This window comes from Suillus fuscotomentosus (genome assembly GCF_016647785.1).
Source record: "Suillus fuscotomentosus strain FC203 chromosome Unknown F5891scaffold_11, whole genome shotgun sequence".
In the NCBI taxonomy this organism is placed as follows: domain Eukaryota; kingdom Fungi; phylum Basidiomycota; class Agaricomycetes; order Boletales; family Suillaceae; genus Suillus; species Suillus fuscotomentosus.
In genome coordinates, this window is record NW_024539523.1 from 1,106,039 (window position 1) to 1,128,166 (window position 22,128).

A 22,128-nucleotide genomic window follows, 5' to 3' on the forward strand; every position below is an offset into this window, starting at 1 on the left:
AGCGTGCCGGATTAAGCGCGTGACTGTCACGTGCCGAGCTATTATTATGTCAGCTACACGTCCGTCGTCTTGCTTAGTACTTCGTGAATCGTCTGGCACTGGTCTGGGTTATTATTACGGTCCTCTGGGACAATAACTGACGTGGATTTACAAATTCAAGATGCTTGCAGCTGCGACTTCGTTTTTCTCCAGAACAGCCATATCTCAGTCGTATAATATTGCCTCGTCATATGGCAGCAGGCCCTCCACCCCAGGTCCACCGGGATCTTCGAACTCGCTTCCATCTCCAGTGTTGCCATCCGTTAAAGTTGGTCTCTGGAGAGTTCAGGGTGCATCCCATAAAGTCACGAACAAGAAGGTTTCCGTATGGACCCTTGACAAACGCGCTGAAATGGAAGGACTGGGTCCTATATCCAGGGAGCGAGTTTTGGAGGTTTTGAAGGCAGAGGTATATTTACAACGTCAATTAACCCACCGCTTTCTGCTCAGTCGTCGTTCTTTAGGCGGCAGCACTAAGCAAACTGCGCCATCCTTCTATCTTGGGTAGGGCATACAAAACCCTCCCCACGTACGCATTTTTGAGCTTACCATTCACAAAGAAATGGTTGAACCCCTTGAAGAAACCAGGACCGAACTGATATTTGCAACGGAACCGGTGCTTTCGTCACTTGATCTTTCGATACCACGTGGGTCTCGCCATACGCCTCTAGTTGAGTTAGACGAAATCGAAGTCCGTCTGCTTCTTTTGATGCGGAACGCCGTTAATAAGTTTGACTCCATCCAGATTCAGAAAGGCATACTGCAGCTGTGCAAAGGCTTATCCTTTCTGCACACTTCTGCGAGATTGATTCACACCAATTTGAAACCTGAATGTGTGATCATCAACGACGTCGTAAGTGTTTTCCATTCCTGATGGCCATCCATGTGGCTACATTCTAGTCGCCGCTTTTTAGGGTGATTGGAAAATTTCTGGCCTCGGCCTTACCATCCCCCTCCTTGGTGCGGATGGATCTCCGACCCGTTGGGAATTTCCTGGTTTTGATGGTCGCGTGCCATCATACATTCAGCGTTCTTTTGATTATATCGGTGCGTGCAACGCTGCTATCACAACATGTGCCATCTGACCAATTTCCACGGATCGACAGCTCCGGAATACGCATTGGATGAAGTCCTCATCACTGCATCAGATATGTATTCCCTCGGTTGTCTGATATATGCCGTACATTGTAAAGGCAGTCCGCCGTTCAGAAACCATGGAAATGTAGGCGGCCTTAGGGACAAGTGCTGGTCGTCCCGTCCCGGACATCGGGCAGCTCGACGCAGATTTGCAAGGTTCTTCTACTTCGCTTGAGCTTATTATAGAATCATTGAGGCACAACTCTATGTAGACCTCCTTCGATCGCTCATTACTCGCGGTTCGAGTAGCCGACCGACTCCATCGACGCTCCCTTCGCATCCATTCTTCTCCTCACTACCGATCTCCACACTTAACTTCCTAGATCGCTCGAACTTCACTGCAAAGACGCGAGAGGAGAAAATTTCATTCATGCGTGGCCTAACAGGGGTTTTGGATCGCTTCTCAGAAGGTCTACGCACACGGAAAATCTTACCATCCTTACTTGAGGAGGTACGTGTCCTGTTCCTGTTTCCAATTCAAGCTGCAGACCTGACGGAACGCCGTTTCGTTGGCAGATGAAAGACACGCATTTACTTCCGTATATCCTTCCGAATGTATTTGCCATTTCCAACGTTCTTTCTGCGCCGCAGTTCGCTTCGCTTGTTCTGCCTAGTCTTAAGCCCCTGTTCACCGTCAAGGACCCGCCACAGAATATGCTGACGCTTCTGGACAATCTCCACATGTTGCAGAGTAAAACTGAAAAGGGTGTTTTTCGCGAACGTGAGCAACCGAATCGGCATTACATCTCACACGGTTTACATTATTTTCAGAGGTTCTCCCACTTGTGTATCATGCGCTGGAGTCTGAGCATGCTATGGTGAGTTTGTCAATAAATGACATGTCATAGCATGATCCGATTACGTACAGGTACAAGAGCGTGCCCTAAAGGTGGTTCCAGATCTTTGTGAGACAATTGATTACGCCGAGGTTTCCAGCGTACTGTTCCCTCGAGTGGCCGTGAGTTGCAAACGCGTCGTTCATGAAAAACGCTGAATCTTGCATTGTGCAGTTGGTGTTTACAAAAACCAGAATATTAACTGTAAAGGTCGCTACGCTGGTAACGTTCCTTAGCTTGGTAAAAACCCTTGATCAGGTTTGCGTCACCTTAATATTTTTTATTAGACGCTCACATCTCCAATGTAGACAAATCTCACGCAAAAACTCGTACCACTGTTGTCAAAAATTCGTACGAAGGAGCCCGCTGTTATGGTAAGGTATATATGTTCTTGCCATGGCTCTCATTGTCTGACAGTGTTTAGATGGCAACTCTTGCGGTACAAGAGGCTATGGGTGTTAAGGTTGACAGAGAAGCTGTGGCTACCCTCATCCTACCGCAATTGTGGACAATGTCAATGGGTCCTTGTGTGTAGCATCCCTTGTTTCGCGGTGGTTTGAACTGAGAGCAATTATAGTATTGAACATTGAACAATATCAACGCTTCATGAGCGTTATCCGTAGGCTCGGTGACCGCGTGGAAAAGGAACACAATCAGTTCCTCCGCGACTCGCAAAGGATTGAGGATCGCTCAGCAACGAACACCAATGGTGTCACGTCGCCTGCCTTCCGATCCGGTGTCGATTTTGAAAGTTTGGTGGGGCGTGCAAACGGTGCTACTGTGAAGCCGGACACGGTGATCGACGGAGATAGCTCAAAGGGATGGGATGATGACGTGTGGGGGACCATCTTCAGCGGCACGCCTGAGGTAACTTGTTGATATTTGTTGACAACACTCACGCTGATCGTCCCCATCAGCCATCACAGAGTCCACCTCCAGGCCCTGCTGTTTCTACCATACAACCATCAGTTGCTCTATCAAGTCAGGCACATTCACTACCCTCGTCACCACGGATATCAACGATGCCATTAGTGTCTCGGCCGTCACGATTAGGTGCTAAGCCTGTTCCATCTACCACCTTTGATCCATCTGCTTTCACATCACCTACACTACATCCCAGTCAGCCAATTCGTATCTCATCTCCACCAGCACAACCACAGCGACTTGCGAGTTTCGCTATGCCACCGCCCCCAGTACCACCTGCACAAAAACACAATTACAATATCTCGTTATCCGACTTCGCCGCTATGTCTCCGAGCACGATTCCTTCCGTGCCGAACTATATTCCATCGGGCCATACCACATTGCAGCCTACTTCTACATTTTCGATGTCATCACCTCCTCTACACGCATCACCACTTTCGATGGGGAGCATACTAGCACCTACTCGACCGACAACTACCACAAGGCCAATCTCAAAGGACGACTGGGGAGACTTCGATCCTCTCAAGTGAAGCGAAGTCGATTGCGTATACGCACGCTGGATGCCATTGTCGGCACTGGAGTTCCTGCGATTAGGCCCTCCACGTTGTTTGTCATCGCCTCTGCGCTGGTATCTAGAGTTCCCATCTTAGCTATCTCATATAACTACGCACGTGGTCGGAATTTTAGCAAACTGCACGATCGTTAATTTCCAGATCCTCAAGTTCAGCGTCTGATGGATTAACTCACATTTCTTCTTTCTAATCCCTGTGACTTGTAGCGTAGGCCGGTTTACTTCCGAGACCTATTGTTTGACTCGAAGCTCCGTCGCCACTCTCGACTCTCCATGACGTCGTCCCTCGATCATGCGGGAAGCAGTATGAGCCTGTATGACTGAAGATCCCACTGTGGATCACTGTATACAGAAAACATCCATTTGTTTAAAACTCTACTAGTCTACTACGTACACTAGATCGGCGTTCGGTTTACCGACCTTGCCTTGACATAATTAGAGTCCCCGGTTGCAAGGGCTCTTGCGATCGGCTTCCCATCTTCCTGGTAAGACTAGTCAAGATGGAGTCATCTAAAAGTCGGAGAACATCATAATAGAATCCCATGGTACTAGCAGAACCCAAAATTAAAGAAGACTAATTTATGTTTAATTGATGAACACAAAACAACAAGCGAATCGAGGGCTGGCGCTAGCGCCGTTACAATATTATGCTGGCGCATTGGAACTTAATTAAGCCGGTTCCACTTGGACGCCGTCCAATGGTCGAATATACGTCGCTTCAACAATAGTCTCGGATCCTTGCGAACCGAATTGTGTAGCAACACTGTCGGCATCGATGTCAAGGTTCAATAATGCCTTCAAAATCAGGAGCGCCCCCATCTTTGAGGCAACGTCATTTCCTTCCGAACAAGTAGCGCTGTGAATGCCTGTGAAGATGATCAGTAACGAGAATGAATCTTGAAAAATATATTTGCATTTGTCACAACCATCCTTGCATGGACAGGTTTCCACCGTGTCGTGTGCCTGTCGCAAAATTTCGCCGCCTGCGAAATCACTATGAGAACTAAGGCGAGTCATGGAGACAGCATGCTCACTGTGATCAAATGCCTGGGCAGACACGCTACCTTTCCGAGATGCATCATACAATATCAGCCTATTCTCTGACGTAAGTGAACTGATGGTACTTGGTAATGAGCAAGCAGATATACCTAGCGGGACGCTTCCGCTGTGACTCCTCTTTATTATATTCTTTCTCTGCTGCCTTACATTCTGTCCGCAAGTCGGGAGAAAGAGCAAAACGATTCATCCATGCATGCGATGCAGAATGGATGGCTTCCGCAAGGTTGAAATGCTTTTCCTTCAGTAATCCAAGTAAATCTTTGGGCACATCGAACCAGAATCCGGTGACTTGTCTTTCGTACGGCGGCGTATCAACGTCGACGATATCGAGTACCTTGTTACCCCTAAATAGCGACTTCGAGATCGACAGAATATCAGCCAACGTCCACACGCACCTAATTTTCCTGAAGCCTGCGGAATACAATATCAAGCAATGAGCTTTTCACCTCATGGGATTGAACGTACCAAATACAACAGTCGTCACATCGACCCCTGTGCGGGCAATGAACATTGTTATTGTCCCTGAGATGATCTACTCACGTCCGAAATATGCTCTATGTGGCGACCTCGCAATCTCTTTGATTCGATGCGTTTGCATGGCATCCACATTCCTGTTGGTCCAGTCAAGGTGGTGAATTATATAACGAGGAAGTACTTGCGTGTAGTCTCTGCAATGTGCTTTTATGAATTGTTATGGCGGAAAATGGGATATGAACGCACCTTGGCTTAGTGATCCAGTTGACATCTGCCCTCACAAGTCTAGCTACTTTTGTATCATGACTGACTTCTTTAACCTATGCGACAGTCAGGGGTGGCTGTAATATCTAATCAGTGGTGCTTACAACAAATGTCAATCCTTGATGCATGAACTAAAGACAAGCATCAGTGTGTGATCTCAGAGAATGAGATGATTGCGCACCACTCCGCCCTCATATAGCTCGAAAATAGCCCTTGAAAGCTCAATCTCTTCTATGATTCTTGGTACTCCATTTGGTAGCCCGACTTTCGTCACATCGATAACGGTGTACTTATCGTCATCCGCGCCACGAATTGAGATATGCTTGGCTGGATAGGGGAGAAACTTGGGGTGCGGGTGATACCTATGCGAGGTTAGCAGTAGATCCAGGTATGAAGCAGAAAACTACCATCCGTCTTTGTCTTTCCGTAGCTTCGAATCGCACAATTCACCTAGCGAGGCACCGAAGTAGAAGGCATCATCCTTAGACAACGGCATTTCATGAGCAGCGCATTGCAAGTGAGCCTCGATGACTACTTTGCTCTCAATATCGACGCTCAGGTCATCCATAGGCTGATTATAGAGTTTGTCCGGGAATTTGACGTAGTTTCTATCTATAGGGAGGTCTTCAGCTACCAATACAGCCAGTGAATCGCGGGATCTCCGCCCAGCACGACCAGCCTGCTGCCGCTACAAATCCATTAGATTAGCATGGCGGTCACGAATAATTTTGAGAGGCACTGACAAAGTTGGCAATACCAAATGGAAAACCAAGCATGATGACAGCGTCCAAAACACCGATGTCTACACCAAGCTCAAGAGCATTAGTTGCAACAATACCAAGTAAGTGTCCCGAAAAAGCTTCATATTCAATGCGACGCCGATCCTGCGAGTCCCTAAGAACTATGTCGTCTAAAGTGTACAACACTGACCTCCTGAGAGTATCCTAATAATGGAATGTGATGAGTTGCAATTTATTAGATGCCCCAAACAAACACTAACCTCCTCTGTAAGGCATGACCTTCGCAAGAACGTCTAGGCGTCCCTCGGCGCTAAGTCGTTGACGCAGAGCTTTCATCGCCTTCGGTCAACATCAATCCCAGGTCCACTCAAAGTTAAGTGTCATTCTGCTCACCAGTTCGCATGCTCTTCGAAACTGAATTCTTTTAAGTTAGGCCACTGAAGCCCAATTAAGTCTGGATTATGGCACGGACCTTGCAGAATAAGATGACTCGAACACCACGTATCATTAAAAATATCATGAGGTTGATGGCCTCCCACGTTGGGCCGGATTGTCCGAGTTTTGCAATCCCAGAATCCATATCTTTAACATTGAAAGGATCCCAAACTAAGTAGTCTTTCTTTCCAGATGGAGCTCCATCCTCAACAATTTCTTCCACGTCCTGCAAGAGTTTCAGAAGAGACACAATGAGAAGCATAAGAGCATACTTCGACCCCGAACAGACGTTTCATATGCTGACTTGGCTTGGAGATGGTAGCACTGCATGACACAAAGACAACTCGCTGGTCTGACAAAGATTTGGTCAACAAAAACATGAAAGAAGCCAACTGGAACATACTGCCTACAGCTGCACAGATCCTGCGGAAACGGCGGATGATCTGAGCAACGTGACTTGGAAGTTTTCATGAGACTGGAATGAAATGGTGCACCCATAAATCTCACCTCCCAAACAAATTGGAATAGTAATGCAATTCATCAACCGCTACGAGTTTAATATTCTTTATGAAGCTTAGAACACATGTCAACGTCAGCGTCAAGTTGAAAACACACAACAGCTCACGTCCGCCAAAGCTCCTCGTGAGGTAAAATAGAGGCGTGCAGCATGTCCTTGATAGCATTGTCAACAAGCTCAACGATACTTGTTTACGCGGACGTACAAAGTTGGTGAAGATGACGGATGCCGTCTCCCGAATGGCTGGAGAAATTACTAATTGTCACGCACAGAGTGCAGCAGGCTTACTTCTCCGGTGATCTTGTGGGGTGTCTCCATCATACGTTGCTACCTTGATGTGCTGCAGTCCGGGGCAGGCACACAGTAACTGCTCCAGCGCAGTACGCTGATCCTGAGCTAAAGCCTGAAAAAAGTATCATGAAATGCGAGCATTGTTATACAATTGAGGACAAACCTTGGTGGGGTATATGAGTATGGCTGTAGCATTAGAGTTTTCTTCTAGAAACTTTAGTAAAGGAACCTGAATCCAACTTTCTTCAGTTCAAAATTTCCAGAAGCGGTTCCACAGAAAGCACCTGATATATCACACTTTTTCCGGACGCAGTACTGGTCGAAACAATGACATGCTTCCTCTGCACAATAGCGTTGATGGCGGCCGCTTGATGGTAATACAGTGATGTTATATTTCGCGACTCTCGCAACGCTTGTTGTATCGTATGCGAAAGAGGCTCAACCAGCAATCCTGCGTACATGTTATCAGAAATAAGAATTACCCACAAAGAATATTGCTACCTTCGATAGCCAGCTTCTCCTTGAATGTCCGCCGGTCGGCAATTTGATTTTTATACCATTGTTGTTTTTGGATCTCAAGTAGTATATCGTCAATAGAGGGCCGATCTTTGGGTTCCGGAATTATCAGATTTTGAGACTCGTTAGCAAGTAGGGCTTTCTTTGCGGAAGGGTTTACAGGGATGTGGTCTCTTGCTGCTGCTTGAAGCAGATCCATGGACACCTCTCCCTCTGGAGTAGCCTTCATAAGCCTATTTTAGGAGTCAACAATAGAAAAAACAATGGGCGTATGCATACTCGACGACGGCATCTTTAAAACGCTGGTTCCGTTTATCAACCAAATTACTGGTTTTGCGTCAGTATGTATTCCACTACACCCAAACAACAAGAATCACCCTGATTTGGTGGTTCTAAAGTTCTCTGCAAATTCTAGGACGAGGACGTGTTCTTCCTCTTCATGACCTGGGAGTCGATAGCCTAATGGTGTGTTAACAGCAAGAGATTGTGGGTGTAGCATGAAGTCAGGGCTGTTTGAGCGCTTATTCTGTTGAGAAACCGCCTCTCCATGTATTCGGAGGTCACTGCGAGGAATATAAGCAAACTCGACGACATCCGGGAGAAGGGCTCTGTGAAAGATGATTGTAGTTACTCTGTTGAATGATAGTCGTGTCCACTTACTTGAGTTCGGCTACTTTAGACAGTTCAAGTGGTCTGTAGTCGTATTTGCTTAACTATCACGACTTTTGGGGAGCAAACGAACCTTTTCAGAAGACCTTCGGCGGAAGAACGAATCATAGGAAATGTGGTTGCAATATGTCTGTGGGAAGATACAAATGCAAGAACTGTATTCAATGCCTAATGTCTCATATGAGCGTACCTCAGACATGCGCATACTGTAACTCGCCTTGAAGATCTGTAGTGACATGAAGACTCAAAACGAGTCGGAAGAAACAGGTTGGTTGGATTGACATACCTTGAACAACTCCAGGTTGCGTTCCACGATACTTAGCGGAAGAGTTCATGTATATAAATATTCAACTCACATCTTGGAAATACTCAGGCCATTCTGATGTTTCTTTCTCCCTGTCCTGGCTCCTAGTACTTGTCGCACTTGAAACCTTCTGCCTTTTTGATGCTCCTTTGGTGGAGCCTGCAGAACGCTTCATACTCGCAAGAGCCAGTGATACAACGTTGAACTACAAATCAAAATTGTTCAAGTCTGCCTCCTAGTCACGAGCTGAGAGAGTAAGACAAGTTTCTATCACGGCGCGTCCCTAAACGCGTGACATCACAAATTGCCTGTTGTATTTGTCACGCTCAGATTCTCCCAGTCACGCCTGCTTTTCTAGCACCAAGTTTGAAGTAAGTCGGAATCCCTACACTGAATAGTACTGACAATTCAATTGTATCAGATGTCCGCTATACCGCACACTCTCCGAGTCGTTCCAAGGATTTCTATAAAGCCGGGAAGTAAAGTTCTCCCGCCACCGCTCACAAACCAGAATGAGCGTGCATTCAAAGAGCCTCTGCTCCGGATTATGGCTCGCAGGCAACAAGAAGCGGGTGATATATGGCCACCAAATTTGCGCATAGAGCCGCATGTCACGAAGACAGCTATTGGTAAAGCGCCGAAGGAGATGCGCGTTCAGCTGAAGAGATTGTTGAAGGAACGGTGAACACGGCATGGATGTATCATGTAGTAAGTGGTACAAGTTTTTCTCCTCTCTTACATCACCTTATACACGGATCGTCATTACAGTATGCGCATACCTTTTCCGGCCTGTCAAACATGTTCAACGTTATGATTGGCTACTGTAACTTCAAATTTCATTGCTTAATGTAAATATAATCGTAGCGCTGCGGCTGACGCGCCAATTCCTGACTCCACCGGGTCTAATTTTCCTCTTTGCAATTTCTTGTTATTTTTCAACACTCGTTTGCGCCCAATTTCTAATATGACAAGACCTGCAACATCTGTCCCAGGGGCTAACCGCTTTGTCCAGGGATTTCCTGCTCTGTGAAAAGTTACACTCATGCACTTCTTCTCTTTGACCTGACGCCAATTCTCCCCAACTATGTACGGTTCAACTTTGAACCTCCCGTTATTCGTTCTTCCATGCTTGATGTTGCCAATCATCATCAAGCTGTGGGTCTTTCTCTTTTCTGCATGCTGTTGAGTGCTATCGCTGTTATATTTTACACTGCTTACTCGTAGGTTCTCTGTTCTGTGCATTGGCTTGTCCTTTCGCGCAGTATGCGACGTTCGTCTACAAAGTCCCGTGCTGCATCGCACGCGTTCTTGACGAATGTTGTTGTCCGCTGCATGCGATTTCGCCAGTTACTATAATGCACTTTATTACCCTGATTGACATCCGTTGTGCTTCGAATCCCCTGAAAACTCATGTTCTTGGTTTTCGTGATCTTTCATTGAGCACACGTGACCGTTGTTGTTCGTGCACTGAGCTGTTTGCAGGTTGTGCGGGATTTGACGGCGAGTCGATTGTGGCGACTCGAAACAAGGGGTCCTTTTCATCTTCGTGTCTTTCAGGCATCCAATTACACCCACTGCTCTGTGCTGCGTCGGCTTCTGACCGATGTTCTGATGTGGTCAGCATCTGTTTTTGCACCCATGGATCATTTTCCTGCTTGTTTCCGGCACAGCCCCGCCGTCATCACGAAATATTTGAGCGGTTTGATAGTTTCCCTTCTGACCCTTTGCGCTGCCTCTCTCTTCAGTAGTAGTGTTCGTTGCACAAAAGGCGCTAACGTTGGCGTTATCTTGCAGCACTTTCTCGACCTTCAGTGAGCGATTTGGCGCTGTGTTGGTCGTTTTGGAACAGTTGACTGATGCTCGTGTACCTCAAGACTATGTGCGCAGCTTGTTATCGGTTTTGTGTTAGCATCTTGTTGACGTGCAGAGTTCCGAAGTAGGCGCTCGTCTGCCTGCTCGGCTAGTGATCCTCCCTTCCATGTATGGATAGCAAAAATCTGTGACATTTTACATTTGCGTGATCATCTTTGCGTCGTTTAGCCCTTTTCTCGCTGTACCTATGTCTCGTTTCTTCTTATTTGCTCCTTGCTGAGGCCCGCCGATGATCTCAGACTCTTGTGACTTTCACCGGGTATGAACGCGGGAAAGCGCAATGTATCACAATAGCGTAATGCTCAGCTGTCTATCTAGTAAGTCCGCGTTCGACTCGGCGTCAACTCGCCTTCCATACTGACGCCAACACGTACTCTCTTTGTTATTTACATCAGTGAGGGATATAATTTGGGTACACTGCTGACAATTAGTTTCCCGCTTGATGCACCCTTCGATGCCTCATCCAATCATATCAGAATTTGATATTATTTTTGCTGGGGGTGAGTGATACATCTCGCATTGTAGCGATTATCTTGACGGAACGTTGTATCATGATTCAGGCGGTACCACAGCTTGTGTTGTCGCAGGCCGCCTGGCTGCATGGGATCCCTCGCTTAGTATCTTAATTCTCGAAGGAGGCCAACACACGCTCGATCAAGCTGCGCATGTGCAGCCTTACCGGTATACAAGCCATCAGGCGCCTACGAGTACCACCATGACATTCAACGTTGGAAATCCAAGTCCACGTCTCAACGGCCGTGCTCCGATCGTTCCATGTGCACATTGCATTGGTGGAGGCTCGAGTGTGAATGGTTCGTAGCGTTCTTGCACTGAATAGCATGACTTTGATACGTTGACTCGGTCAGCTATGTTTTACACTCGTGCGCCTGCCTCAGATTTTGATGACTGGGGAACCGAAGGGTGGGAATCTAAGAACTTGCTCCCCCTCATGAAGAAGGTCCTCGATTGAATCGTCTTCATATTTCTCAAGCTGAACTACTTATCGCTTAGCTGGAGACATATGAGGTGCAGCCCGATCGCCCAACCCACGGGTACAGTGGACCTATCAAAGTGTCTTCTGGTGGATACAAACTAGGTGTCAGCGAAGAGTTCATCCATGTTGGCACAACGTATCACAAGAGGCAACACGTCGAAGATACTGATGATTTAGAAACGTGTAACACATACAGTGTGCGCCTCACGAATTTCTTTCTGCGGAGTCTGCTTACGAGATCCATTTCAGCCATGGGCGAAGTGAGCTTGTGCTGTCATCTATTGTGAATTGGGCTTATAGATGAGAAGGTACATCGACGGGACAACCGGAAGACGTTCTGATGCGGCCCATCACTATGTCTACAACCAAGCTCACAATGCAAATTTGCAAATATGGGTTGGCAAGCGCGTGAAGCGCGTAATATTCCAGTGAGTATTGCACATTCAAGTTGGATCGCAACCTTGCCGATGTCTTGTTTGAATAAAAGAGATAAGCGTGCCGTAGGTGTCGAGTTCACCAGCGACCTAGTGTCTTGCCCAGATGCGGGTCAGTCATCAAGCATCGTGAGAGCATCAAAGCTTGTTGTTATTTCTGCTGGGGCATTCGGTTCGCCAGCCATCCTCGAGAGGTCTGGGATCGGCGCCGAAACCATTCTGAAGCGGTGCAATATCGAGCAGCTGGTGAACTTGCCCGGCGTTGGAGAAAATTATCGAGGTCCGTGTTCAATCATTTATTTCATGATGTCAACTTAGGGTGAAGAGATCACAACGGTGTCTTTGTTCCATACTTTGCTGCTGACGAAGCTATTACTATGGATCCCCTCTGGCTTGGGAAGGAGAACGTTGTCCAGGGTAAGCATGTTCTTGCTATATACCCGGTCCCTTTTACATAAGCGCCCGGGAAATGTTTTAGAAAACCTGGCGCAATGGAAAGTTGATGGCAAGTCACTTATTGCCCAAAAGTCGGTACAAAACCTTCAGTGCTAGTAATGTACTGATTAGCATATCAGTGGCAGCGATGCAAAAATCAAATGGCGTCCTGATGACGACGAACTGAAAGCTATGGGTTCAGCCTTTCAACCACGTTGGAAAGAGTTTTTCCAGGACCGCCCAGATAAGGCTGTTGCAATATTTGCCCTCTGTGCAGGGTATGCACATTATTTTGATTTGATATCGCACGAATGCTCACAATAACCAGAACCGCTGGGTTACGCTTGCGTATCCTTCCTCCTCGCAATTACATGGTTGCCTGCTGTTTTACAGTACTACCTCCATATCTACTACCCCGTGATTTTTGTTCTGAATTTTCCAATAGCTGTACCCCGTGTCTGCCGGCAGCCTTCATATCAAATTGGACGAGAACGGCCAGGAAGGAATTGACTTCGAAACAGGTTACCTGGATGAGTGAGTCGGCAATTTCAACTCACTGATGTGAGTTATGTGACCACGACAACTCGCACAGTCCAACCGATATTGTACCTCTTAACTTTGGGTACAAAAGGATGCGCGAAATCCTTCGACGCATGCCTTCATACAGGGGTGAAGTCCCCGCCGGCCACCCCCATTTCCCAACGGGAAGCGCCGCAGTCTGCGGAGAAACGATCGGACCAGTGGACTTGAATGCGCCTGACTTAATTTACACAGCAGAGGATGACGAGGCGATCGATCGATACCATCGTAGTCGCAGTATGTCGCATCCCTATCGTTATGTTAAAATGCTGAATTGATACTCAGTGCAAACGACATGGCATTCGGTATGTACAGCTGAAACTTTCATGCTTTCACACGAGGTACCTGAGCCTTGCATGTGTAGCTCGGAACTTGCGCCATGAAGCCGAGGGCAGATCAAGGGGTCATTGACTCTCGGCTAAACGTGTACGGCGTGACAAACCTCAAAGTTGCGGATATGTCTATTGCGCCGAAAAATGTTGGCACAGTGAGTATTAGTCGGGGATCGTTGACATGCAGTCTAACCGTCTCTCTAGAACACATATTCGACAGCGCTTCTCATTGGGGAGAAGGCTGCGATGATGATTGCTGATGACCTGGGTATTGAATGCAGACCATGCAGTGAGTTGTCGTGGAAAAGTCCTCGATCGCGTCTGTGATTAGTAGGCATCTTCGCAGGAGTGATCATGAGCATGTACTTTATGCGTGGATCATTGACACGCAATCAGCACGTATCTCAAAATCTTGAGGACAGTAATTGGATTGCAAATTCTGGTAATAGTATATTAGAGCAGCCTCAATATCAGGTGCTGCATAGCAACACGACCAAGTTGCCTGTACATATGAACTGTACCATTCACAGCCGTAGCTGGCAATTCCTGCAAAAACTTCTTGATACACCGTTGGAAACATGGCTGCCAGGTATTCGCCCACCATCTGGCATTAACAATCTACTGTCAGATGATACACTAATAACTGGTCTCAGGGAAAATATAGGTATAGGCAGCACATATGGTACCACAGTATGGCAATAATTCAATTCATGTCTACAGCAGCGACTGCAATTGACAGCCTCCCTTCTTCAAATGTCTTCTCCAGGAGCTCATTGAGTCTTGTCGTCCACTGCGCCGAGATTCCATGTCCCGTCTCTTCCCACCAATGAAACTCGGCCTCAGGCATATGACGATGTAGATGGCGACTGTTAGAACTACGTATTACGTGATCCTGGTCGCCTGTCAGGATGAGAACTTTAGGTATCGATGAGGATATCTTGCGCAACCGTGCAGGCGAGACATGGTGGGTGAGCCCCGCATACATCTGCGACAAAGCACCCAAAGGTGTTTGGGGTCGGGTGATCTTCAGACGCCGATGGTAAAACTTAATGGAAATAAGGTCAGCCACTAACGTGCCATGAACGTATCATTATACTGACAGCAGATTGAACTTCTAAGTTAGTCCGTCCTTCTGGGTCACCTTCAGCCTTCTTCTCTAGCCACGGCTGAGGGTACAGCATATCCATTACGATGGGAACCTTCACGTCAGGATCCCCCGTCATTAATAGCCTAAACATGAAAGGAATTAACATGCGGACGTGGAGGGCGCATCATATCTAACCTTGTCATCGCCGTAGAACCTTTCAACTAGAAGAACTCAGTATGGATTTCATTAGTTACAAATAAAAGACCTACAGGTGGCACATTCAGCCAGAATTGACCACCTGCTGTGGTAACAATCAAGCTCAGGGAAGTTATTCTGTCGGGTATACGATCCGCGAGCTCTTGGGATACGGTGTAGGAACCATGAATCGATTTGAAAGACAATGATAATACCTTGTGCTATCATTCCGCCCATCGAGAGGCCTACAACATGAATGCTACGTTCCTCGGTCCATCTCAGATAGTCGAGCAATACTATGACGTCCTCGGCCATGCCACTTGTTCTATAATTCGAAAGAATAAATACACATCAGCTAGAATCAAAGTAGAAACGCACGTGTATGGACCTCTTGGAGTTCCGCTCATACCCACACCACGATTGTCGAACACTAGTACCGAGTACTGGGGAAGTTTGCTGAAGTGCTCGACCTGATATAACCATCCGAAGGATGTGCTATTAACACTACAGATGTTCTAGCAAACCTGTTATAAAGCTCTCAACTACATTGGACTCACCCCATGATAAAGACGATCTTCTCGGGTCCGGTGCCGTGCTGCTCATAGTACAAAGAGTGACTCTCAAGCGGACCTTCCTGGCTGCGTATTTGTGTTACAGGACAAAGACCTCTGCGAGTGCATGTGTCTGGGTCGAAAATTGTCTGATATTCGGGGCCCAAAACCTGGTCGTGCGCTACTGACATGGTTGTTTGGAGCTAGTGTTATGACAGTACCCGTTACTTATTATTAGTTGGACTTGAGCAAAGAAAGGCCCACGAACTGAGAAGTTGCCGTATCCATGATGCTACCGTGTCCTGCCAACACAGCAGTAGCTGCTATAGTCCAGGGTTCAGAAACATTTGATCCGGGGGTAATAATTACTGGCTCAGGTATTTTGCCACATCACTGCCGCACCATGTACTAATCAAAAATCATCTTTATGGACGACGTAGACATATTATATACACATACAAGACCACTTGTTGTGTACGTATAGGCCCTAGGGTGCGCCACGGATGTGGTACGATCATCGATGCGGCAAAATCCTAGTATATAAGGACCCAATAATTACTAATGATTCTGCTTGTGCGTGTTGTAGTAGTACACGTTGCCAGACGAGTCGATCCTCACTGTCAGCCAGTAACGAGCTCTTCTTTCTACTTTGTACAAGATATATCGTCCTCACACAGCCCAAGACTTTCACGAATCTAATTTTAGCTTCCCTAATGACTCCAACGTCTATCTCTGGGGGTAAGTCGTACACTTACTACTAGATCACTTGGTCCACCCGATACTAATTAGCGCTTTCTAGCCCCAGCCGGGATGCTTGCTGTGTTCCCATTTCTCGCAGTCGCAGGGGCTTACGTGGTCATGGTTTGGTGTCTCCACGGAAATGGCCTGGTTGAAAAGATACACGCAGGATGTGGCGCGCCAGTAGAGGGGGCATCGTTCCCAACGCGTATCTCATACACCAGTATCCCCCCTCTCGATTTCAACCTCTGCGTCGTTGTTACGTTTTACCATGGCTTAATGAACACCACCTACCGACCACTTCTAATACTCATGTCCACCACGCTTGCCGCAATTGCCATCATCCCTTTCGCAGAAGCCACTCGCGAATATCACCCTAAGCGGCTCAAGATACCTGCGACTATTGGCGTGATTTACCAGATCTGTAGCTCTGCAGCGGTCATGCCGATTTATTGGTTTGCCTTCGCGCTTACTGGTGGCACGACCCGTCGCAGCGATAGAATCAATCAAGGGAACGCAGAAGCACTTTTATTTGCCCTTGTTGTTGGCTATGCTATCCCCACCGCTTGCATGGTGGTTCTTGAAGACCCAATGGTGACTGCCATATGGCAGTTCTTCCCTGTGTACATGGCAATCGCCCAGTGGGCACACTCCAAAATCCGATCCCCCTCGCATCACACTGGGTCGGGATACGGCACTGTTCAAGCCATGTACTTTCTTGTATACGTCATTTCCGCTTATTTGCACGTTGCGCACGTCTGGCCTCTTTTCAACAGTCCAACACTCGTCCAAAAGCTTATAATGCCCCCTACATCTCTTTTGGACCCGTCAAATTCTATTAGTGAAGGTGTTGCAGCGTTCCTGAAGTGGGACATAGTATTTACAGCGGGCTCGACCTTTCTGATAACGCTGTGGTTCGCCAGAAGTCTAACAGGCTTAGCGGTGCTGATTTTGTGGCATGTGTCGGCCACTTTCTTAGTGGGACCTGCAGCTGCAATCGCAGGAGTAATGATGTGGAGAGAAGCGACAATAAATGCAGAGGCCATTGTCAAGGAAGAGAAAGCTCGATGATGGTTATCGCTTGGAGACCACACTCTGTATATATATATAATCTTGAGTAGTTTTTTGAGAAAATGTTGTAGAATGCAGCAGATTTGAAAAGGCTCATGGACGGGCTCACGGCAAAGGATGTAGATGTAATTGCACGAGAACATAAGATTACTGTCCAGAAGACTGATCCGCCCGCGTTGCCATTGCTGCCTGCCCAGCGGCAGTCGCCGCCAGCCTGGACCGTTTCCTCTCGGCCTCTGATTACAGCAATCAGCGATCTTTAGCATTCAAAATCAGCATGCAGAATACATACCTGCTTCTTTCTCCCGCTCAATCTCGGCAACAATTGCTTCGATCTCAGGTAGCTCCAAGTGCTATTAAGTTTGTCAGCGACCAATGAATAACTTATAAAACAAGATGAAGTCGAACCGTGACTTTGCCATAACTTTCCATGACACTGATCTCGATGTTTTTCGCTCCTGTCTGTACAACTTCGAGAAGACTTTTGACCGTCAGCTTTATGCTTTCTTCGCGAGTCATGCCATCTTTGTGATTTTTCTCAAGGAACTCGCGGACCGTTTTCGACGATCGACCAATTGCATTGGCCTACAAACAAGGTGGGCTATATCAGTCACGTACTATACAATGGAGAATGTACTAACCTTCCATGCACTATAGATACCACTCGGCTCAGTCTGGTATAGTCTTGGTCGCGAATCATGTGGATCAAACCCGATGATTAATGTTGAGATACCAAATGGTCGTACACCACCGGACTGTGTGTATTTCTGGGGGAGTATAGAAATGAGGATAAACTCCATGCCAACAACAATCAACTACTGACCTGCTGTATACCAGCAATGTGTCTTGTTATATACTCTACTGTGACGGGATCCTCTACGGTAAGTCGATGACTTTGACATTCTATCCGCGCTTTATCGATGAGGACTCTGCCGTCCGCGGTCAAGCCTGCATGATGTGAGATCAAACGATGCGACCGAGCGGGACATTCAGAAGCGTACCGGCAAATGCCAAGCAGATGTGGTCATCAAGCATTACAACCTTTCTAACGGTACGGGGATCTTGGAGTTGCAAGACGGATTTCTTTTCGACGCCAAGGACGACCACATCATTGCCCCGAACACCGACCTACCAGACCGACAATGAGCGCCACCATTAAGCTAAACAACGTCAAAGTCTTACAGCACATGTTCCCTTGCGAACAGCTTCAAGGGCATACTCGACCTATAGAATAGATGGAGCAAAGATCACGGTCATTTAGACGCGACTTCACCGACCTGGAACAAGTGACCATCCGGAGAGAAGACAGTAAGTGCTGTACAGAGATCAGTAGTTGAGCTTGTCAGCTTCTGCAAATGTCAGAGACGCACCGCGATCATATGACCTAGACATAGCTGCAAGCAAGTGGTGGATGTGATCTACAGAGGTGATACGAAGTCTTACTTATATGCTTGAACGCGCGTCGAGGCTGGCGTACGTTTGCTTAGTAAGCGGATCCATTTATATCGAAAACACGACCAACTAATTAACATTTAACCGCCAACAAGTTAAAGTGCTCAAGTGACAGTACTTACTTGCTTGTGCGACACGAATCAAATGGACTCGGATGATGAGATAGAAATTATCGGCGAGAGGAGCTCACGGCCATCGTGAGTGAAGCCATCAAGTCTATCGTTATCCTCTGCAAGCTTATTCTGGTGATACCACCAGCTGTGCTCAGGCTGGCCCAACACTGTGCCAGTTGTGTGACTTGAATTTTGACTCCGAGAACCTCAGCGAACTTCAGCGCCAACAGCACTATGAAACACACTTCAACTCCAGCTCTAGTAGTACGCATCTACTAACATGTTTTATGCTCCGCGTTCTCACATCTTTGATAGAACAACCTAGTAATAAATTCAAGAAACCAGCAATACCCAAAGACTTGTTCAAACCTTGCAGCTTCCAACTGCCACTTAGGAAGAAACCGGCAGATGAATTTTGGTATCCTACCCTGTCGAGACCGCCACCTGACAACTGCTGTCCAGGTATGTCTGCTAGAATTCACATGGTCTGTGCCCCTTGAGTATAACTACACCAGGCTTGATCCCGCTCTTGAAACATGCTTTGAAGAAATGTCATACCAAAGGAAACACGCGCAGAGCTGTTCTCTGCTATGAATCAGCTACTCATATCTGTGTTGAGGCATTTGACCGCCGATGGGGATGTGGGTAGGTATAACACCAGTCACTGTTTCTATCTAATTGACGTGCCATATCAGATATCGCAATTTCCTCATGGCATGTGCTGCGCTAATGGATCAGCAAATCCAGACCATATATTTTGCCTTACTAGATGACCCCTTCCCCCCTGGTGTTCGCAATTTGCAACGTTGGATAGAAGCTGCGTGGAAGGAAGGTGCATATGTCGGCATTTGCAAGATAATTACAGTACTAAGTTGTCTTTGGCAGGTTATGACCGTGAAGGTGCCAAAGACTTAAGGAACCTGGTAGACACAAATAAATGGATTGGTACAGCAGGTACGACTCAAAAACTGCTGCTTAGGGTTCCGATTGATTCATAGGCGCGCTTTCAGAACTCTATACCGCATTTACATTTCGTGGAGTCCCGTACGTCATTCCCTCTTTGTAAGACGACGTGCTGAGTCTTCATACAGCTCGCAGCTCGTAGATTTTGATCTTTCAAAAAGCGAGAAAGGTGACTTTCAGTTCTACACTGGCGAGTATTAGACTTATCCCACTGTCAGGGATTCAAGTTATGATAGACTGGATTGTCCAATACTTTTCGCCACCAAATTCAAAACAAGGCACGGTGACTGATGTTCTTCGCGGCGCTTCACCTGTGATTGCAACGGACAAAATGCCTCTTGTTCTGCAGTTTAATGGCCATTCTCAAACAATCATTGGATACGAGATCTCAAAGAATGGGGACACCAATCTTCTCGTATTTGACCCTTCGAGGTAAATTTGCTGTTATGAGTAGGTGGAGATGCTGATGCAATGTCTCAAAGGCCACCTAGACTGAGCATGCGTCGAGCTGCAATAGCTGGACCTTCTTCTGTTGTATGGGAACAGTCTCGGACAAATCAAGTGCTACAGTCTGTCGTACATCCAACGTCTAACAGACGCTCCTCGAAGCTGAAACGTCCTTCGTCGTCTTCCGATATACAACAGCACAAACGAAGTAAATCATCTGGATCAGACAACGATATCATCATCGTGGAAGACTCTGACACACCCAGGAATGACCAGGGATCGGGTATTTCTCCAGGTCAAACGCAGCTATTGACACTTGACCCTAGCAACGTCGTTAATCACTTTCGGCTCGGCACGCGTAAATTGCAGTGCGTACTATTATTATTTTATTGCACGGACCATGCGGACTCAGTGACCTGTCCTCAGGCGCAAGCAAAACTACCAGATACTGTACTTTCCCATGACCGATTCATGGTCCATTGAAGAACGTAACAAGCGAAAGGTTGTAACGAGCATCTCGTGTGGTTGATTTTTCTTGTTTTGACCCAACAGTCATGTTTCCCAGTAATTCATCAGCATCACACCCCATAATTTGACATGTTTTTGATCACGCACCTGTACAGGATAGTCACGGTAGAGCATGACCGTGTAAATCCAGGCGTGATGAACATTGAACCGATATTTCAGATTCTTTTTGTCCCATTCGGGCACATCTACGTGCAATCCGTGTCTGCTATTTCTGCGAAGTTTTGGATGCAATCATAGTGACAAACTAATCAATAGAGCCACCGAGTTCCGGCCTCCTTCAGGCCCAAATACCTCCATAACACTGCCCAGGCCATCATTACCCCCTTGCAGAATTCATATCATCTATTGCACAAATAATGCATTTTCCCTTCCGTTGCGTTGTTACTGCGTTGACGCTATCTATGTCTGCCAGTGCATGTGGGTCCCAATACTCGCCTTGCAAATCATCAACGGATTGTTGCGGTGGCTTTTGTTGGATAAACAGTGTAATTTGCTTTTTTGCGTCTAGAATTCAATCCCTTGACTCATTGTTTGCCCTGTGATACTAATAGGCTCCTGATGGTTACTGCGTTCTTCCCATTCCCCCTTCCCATTGAGCTGGCAGTCCGGATGACATGTCGCAACAGTAAGTCAGTTCTGCTTTCGCATGCTATCGTGATCAATGGCACGATGTGTAGCTCCTCGCTAAGTTCATCAATATGGTTATTTCTGGAGTCTGGGCATATATCCCTGACGTTCAGGATTTTGAGTAGAAAAATATGTCAAACAGATGTGATACAAATGCCCAGATGAATTATTAGTGACTGTAGGTGCTGTCAAGCTTTGTATGGAAATCTGTCAGAGTTCCTGGTCCTTTAAGATCTATGCAACTACAATATTTCTAGCATCCTGACGTTCATCATGCATCATGTGGCGGTTGAACGTTAAATAGTGAGTTATAGTTGTAGCGCAATTAGATGTTGCACATATCGATGGATCTGAAAAGTAGACTTGGTCGCTGTTATTTGTTATCGGAGAGATACCCGCTCTAGTATATGAATCGTCCCATCCATTCATCTGTAGTAACTGATTGGAAAAGAAACTGGACGTCGCTGTCAGATATGCAGAGTAGTTAAGGCAGTCTAGCAGGTCCTCCACACAGCTTTCCGACGAGTGGGTTCTGTGGTTCAGCGCACCAACTTGAAAGTATCGACTCCTTACGCAGTACTTCGCTGAAGGCACAACAAGGAGATCATTTCTAGAGTTCAACAATTGACTGAGGGGGACCAGCATTTTTTGACGAAGGCTATTGAGCAGGTATGTTGATTGCACGTGTGGAGTATTCACGATTATTGATACGTGCGCAGAGGTGATAGGCAAGATCATAGCTTCGCAAGGGGATAGGACATTGAGAGCAGGCACAACGAAAGTGCGTACGGGATGATGCGCGCTGAAATCGAGCACCTCGAGTTTCGCACTGAACGGTGAGTACATGTTCGAACCACTCACCATTGGCCGATGATATAATGTCGACTTGAATGATCCAATGATCGAACAAGATACTAAGTACCTTTTGGCTTGA

General features: G+C 46.9%; 8 protein-coding genes across 8 annotated transcripts; 5 read left to right on the plus strand and 3 right to left on the minus strand.

Moving 5' to 3' along the window:
* Nucleotides 1-160: 160 nt before the first annotated feature.
* On the plus strand, nt 161-3,466 carry F5891DRAFT_1126983 (kinase-like domain-containing protein; the record flags this gene model as incomplete). Its single annotated transcript, XM_041364142.1, has 15 exons — nt 161-488; nt 600-730; nt 785-892; nt 954-1,086; nt 1,146-1,295; nt 1,324-1,332; nt 1,389-1,627; nt 1,693-1,897; nt 1,948-1,994; nt 2,045-2,134; nt 2,187-2,270; nt 2,321-2,386; nt 2,437-2,539; nt 2,590-2,879; nt 2,930-3,466. 15 exons carry the CDS (start codon nt 161-163, stop codon nt 3,464-3,466), a joined length of 2,520 nt encoding a protein of 839 aa, XP_041229687.1.
* A 710-nt stretch (nt 3,467-4,176) lies between these two features.
* F5891DRAFT_1209208 (DEAD H helicase) lies at nt 4,177-8,580 on the minus strand (the record flags this gene model as incomplete). Its single annotated transcript, XM_041369129.1, has 29 exons — nt 4,177-4,373; nt 4,431-4,490; nt 4,542-4,600; nt 4,656-4,910; nt 4,962-4,977; nt 5,032-5,058; nt 5,107-5,234; nt 5,287-5,360; nt 5,409-5,435; nt 5,486-5,666; nt 5,712-5,992; nt 6,048-6,188; nt 6,235-6,248; nt 6,305-6,383; nt 6,438-6,458; nt 6,517-6,705; nt 6,752-6,831; nt 6,883-6,935; nt 6,987-7,052; nt 7,105-7,151; nt 7,202-7,239; nt 7,285-7,399; nt 7,451-7,516; nt 7,572-7,738; nt 7,789-8,036; nt 8,083-8,130; nt 8,181-8,411; nt 8,464-8,496; nt 8,546-8,580. 29 exons carry the CDS (start codon nt 8,578-8,580, stop codon nt 4,177-4,179), a joined length of 2,976 nt encoding a protein of 991 aa, XP_041229688.1.
* Nucleotides 8,581-8,779: 199 nt separating this feature from the next.
* Nucleotides 8,780-9,570, plus strand: F5891DRAFT_67062 (uncharacterized protein). The gene is made up of 3 exons (XM_041372726.1): nt 8,780-9,147; nt 9,198-9,484; nt 9,545-9,570. The coding sequence occupies exon 2, from the start codon at nt 9,198-9,200 to the stop codon at nt 9,459-9,461; it is 264 nt and encodes an 87-aa protein (XP_041229689.1). The 5' UTR covers nt 8,780-9,147; the 3' UTR covers nt 9,462-9,484; nt 9,545-9,570.
* A 1,532-nt stretch (nt 9,571-11,102) lies between these two features.
* Nucleotides 11,103-13,749, plus strand: F5891DRAFT_1185075 (GMC oxidoreductase-domain-containing protein; the record flags this gene model as incomplete). The annotated part of the gene is made up of 16 exons (XM_041366518.1): nt 11,103-11,148; nt 11,209-11,460; nt 11,515-11,606; nt 11,660-11,839; nt 11,892-11,902; nt 11,951-12,070; nt 12,130-12,356; nt 12,404-12,493; nt 12,555-12,603; nt 12,652-12,789; nt 12,840-12,903; nt 12,957-13,045; nt 13,104-13,327; nt 13,376-13,395; nt 13,455-13,577; nt 13,627-13,749. 16 exons carry the CDS (start codon nt 11,103-11,105, stop codon nt 13,747-13,749), a joined length of 1,848 nt encoding a protein of 615 aa, XP_041229690.1.
* A 376-nt stretch (nt 13,750-14,125) lies between these two features.
* On the minus strand, nt 14,126-15,446 carry F5891DRAFT_1185076 (Alpha/Beta hydrolase protein; the record flags this gene model as incomplete). Its single annotated transcript, XM_041366519.1, has 7 exons — nt 14,126-14,467; nt 14,523-14,652; nt 14,705-14,730; nt 14,779-14,867; nt 14,920-15,029; nt 15,083-15,208; nt 15,262-15,446. The coding sequence occupies 7 exons, from the start codon at nt 15,444-15,446 to the stop codon at nt 14,126-14,128; spliced, it is 1,008 nt and encodes a 335-aa protein (XP_041229691.1).
* Nucleotides 15,447-15,835: 389 nt separating this feature from the next.
* On the plus strand, nt 15,836-17,168 carry F5891DRAFT_1276229 (uncharacterized protein). The gene is made up of 2 exons (XM_041370229.1): nt 15,836-15,993; nt 16,055-17,168. Exons 1-2 carry the CDS (start codon nt 15,969-15,971, stop codon nt 17,062-17,064), a joined length of 1,035 nt encoding a protein of 344 aa, XP_041229692.1. The 5' UTR covers nt 15,836-15,968; the 3' UTR covers nt 17,065-17,168.
* Nucleotides 17,169-18,584, minus strand: F5891DRAFT_1016674 (nucleophile aminohydrolase). Its single transcript, XM_041360956.1, has 9 exons — nt 18,435-18,584; nt 18,342-18,379; nt 18,247-18,288; nt 18,066-18,192; nt 17,888-18,012; nt 17,706-17,831; nt 17,473-17,649; nt 17,357-17,417; nt 17,169-17,300 (listed from the first exon to the last, which is right to left on the minus strand). The coding sequence occupies exons 1-9, from the start codon at nt 18,454-18,456 to the stop codon at nt 17,212-17,214; spliced, it is 807 nt and encodes a 268-aa protein (XP_041229693.1). The 5' UTR covers nt 18,457-18,584; the 3' UTR covers nt 17,169-17,211.
* Nucleotides 18,584-20,799, plus strand: F5891DRAFT_1162888 (peptidase family C78-domain-containing protein). Its single transcript, XM_041365304.1, has 11 exons — nt 18,584-18,713; nt 18,775-18,893; nt 18,945-19,091; nt 19,145-19,274; nt 19,325-19,461; nt 19,515-19,583; nt 19,640-19,673; nt 19,721-19,761; nt 19,811-20,024; nt 20,075-20,407; nt 20,466-20,799. Exons 1-11 carry the CDS (start codon nt 18,661-18,663, stop codon nt 20,566-20,568), a joined length of 1,380 nt encoding a protein of 459 aa, XP_041229694.1. The 5' UTR covers nt 18,584-18,660; the 3' UTR covers nt 20,569-20,799.
* The last annotated feature ends 1,329 nt before the right edge of the window (nt 20,800-22,128 follow it).

What these genes read in the sequence shown, in the direction of transcription:
- F5891DRAFT_67062 (XM_041372726.1), top strand. Translation starts at nt 9,198, where the DNA reads ATGTCCGCTATACCGCACACTCTCCGAGTCGTTCCAAGGATTTCTATA.
- F5891DRAFT_1276229 (XM_041370229.1), top strand. Translation starts at nt 15,969, where the DNA reads ATGACTCCAACGTCTATCTCTGGGG. An exon ending in TCCAACGTCTATCTCTGGGG is followed by an intron (nt 15,994 to 16,054) that starts GTAAGTCGTACA and finishes AGCGCTTTCTAG; the next exon opens with CCCCAGCCGGGATGCTTGCT.
- F5891DRAFT_1016674 (XM_041360956.1), bottom strand. Translation starts at nt 18,456, where the DNA reads ATGTCTAGGTCATATGATCGCG. An exon ending in CGGATGGTCACTTGTTCCAG is followed by an intron (nt 18,289 to 18,341) that starts GTCGGTGAAGTC and finishes TCTATTCTATAG; the next exon opens with GTCGAGTATGCCCTTGAAGC. An exon ending in AAAGTTATGGCAAAGTCACG is followed by an intron (nt 17,418 to 17,472) that starts GTTCGACTTCAT and finishes CAAACTTAATAG; the next exon opens with CACTTGGAGCTACCTGAGAT.
- F5891DRAFT_1162888 (XM_041365304.1), top strand. Translation starts at nt 18,661, where the DNA reads ATGGACTCGGATGATGAGATAGAAATTATCGGCGAGAGGAGCTCACGG. An exon ending in CTTCAACTCCAGCTCTAGTA is followed by an intron (nt 18,894 to 18,944) that starts GTACGCATCTAC and finishes CATCTTTGATAG; the next exon opens with AACAACCTAGTAATAAATTC. An exon ending in TAAATGGATTGGTACAGCAG is followed by an intron (nt 19,584 to 19,639) that starts GTACGACTCAAA and finishes GCGCGCTTTCAG; the next exon opens with AACTCTATACCGCATTTACA.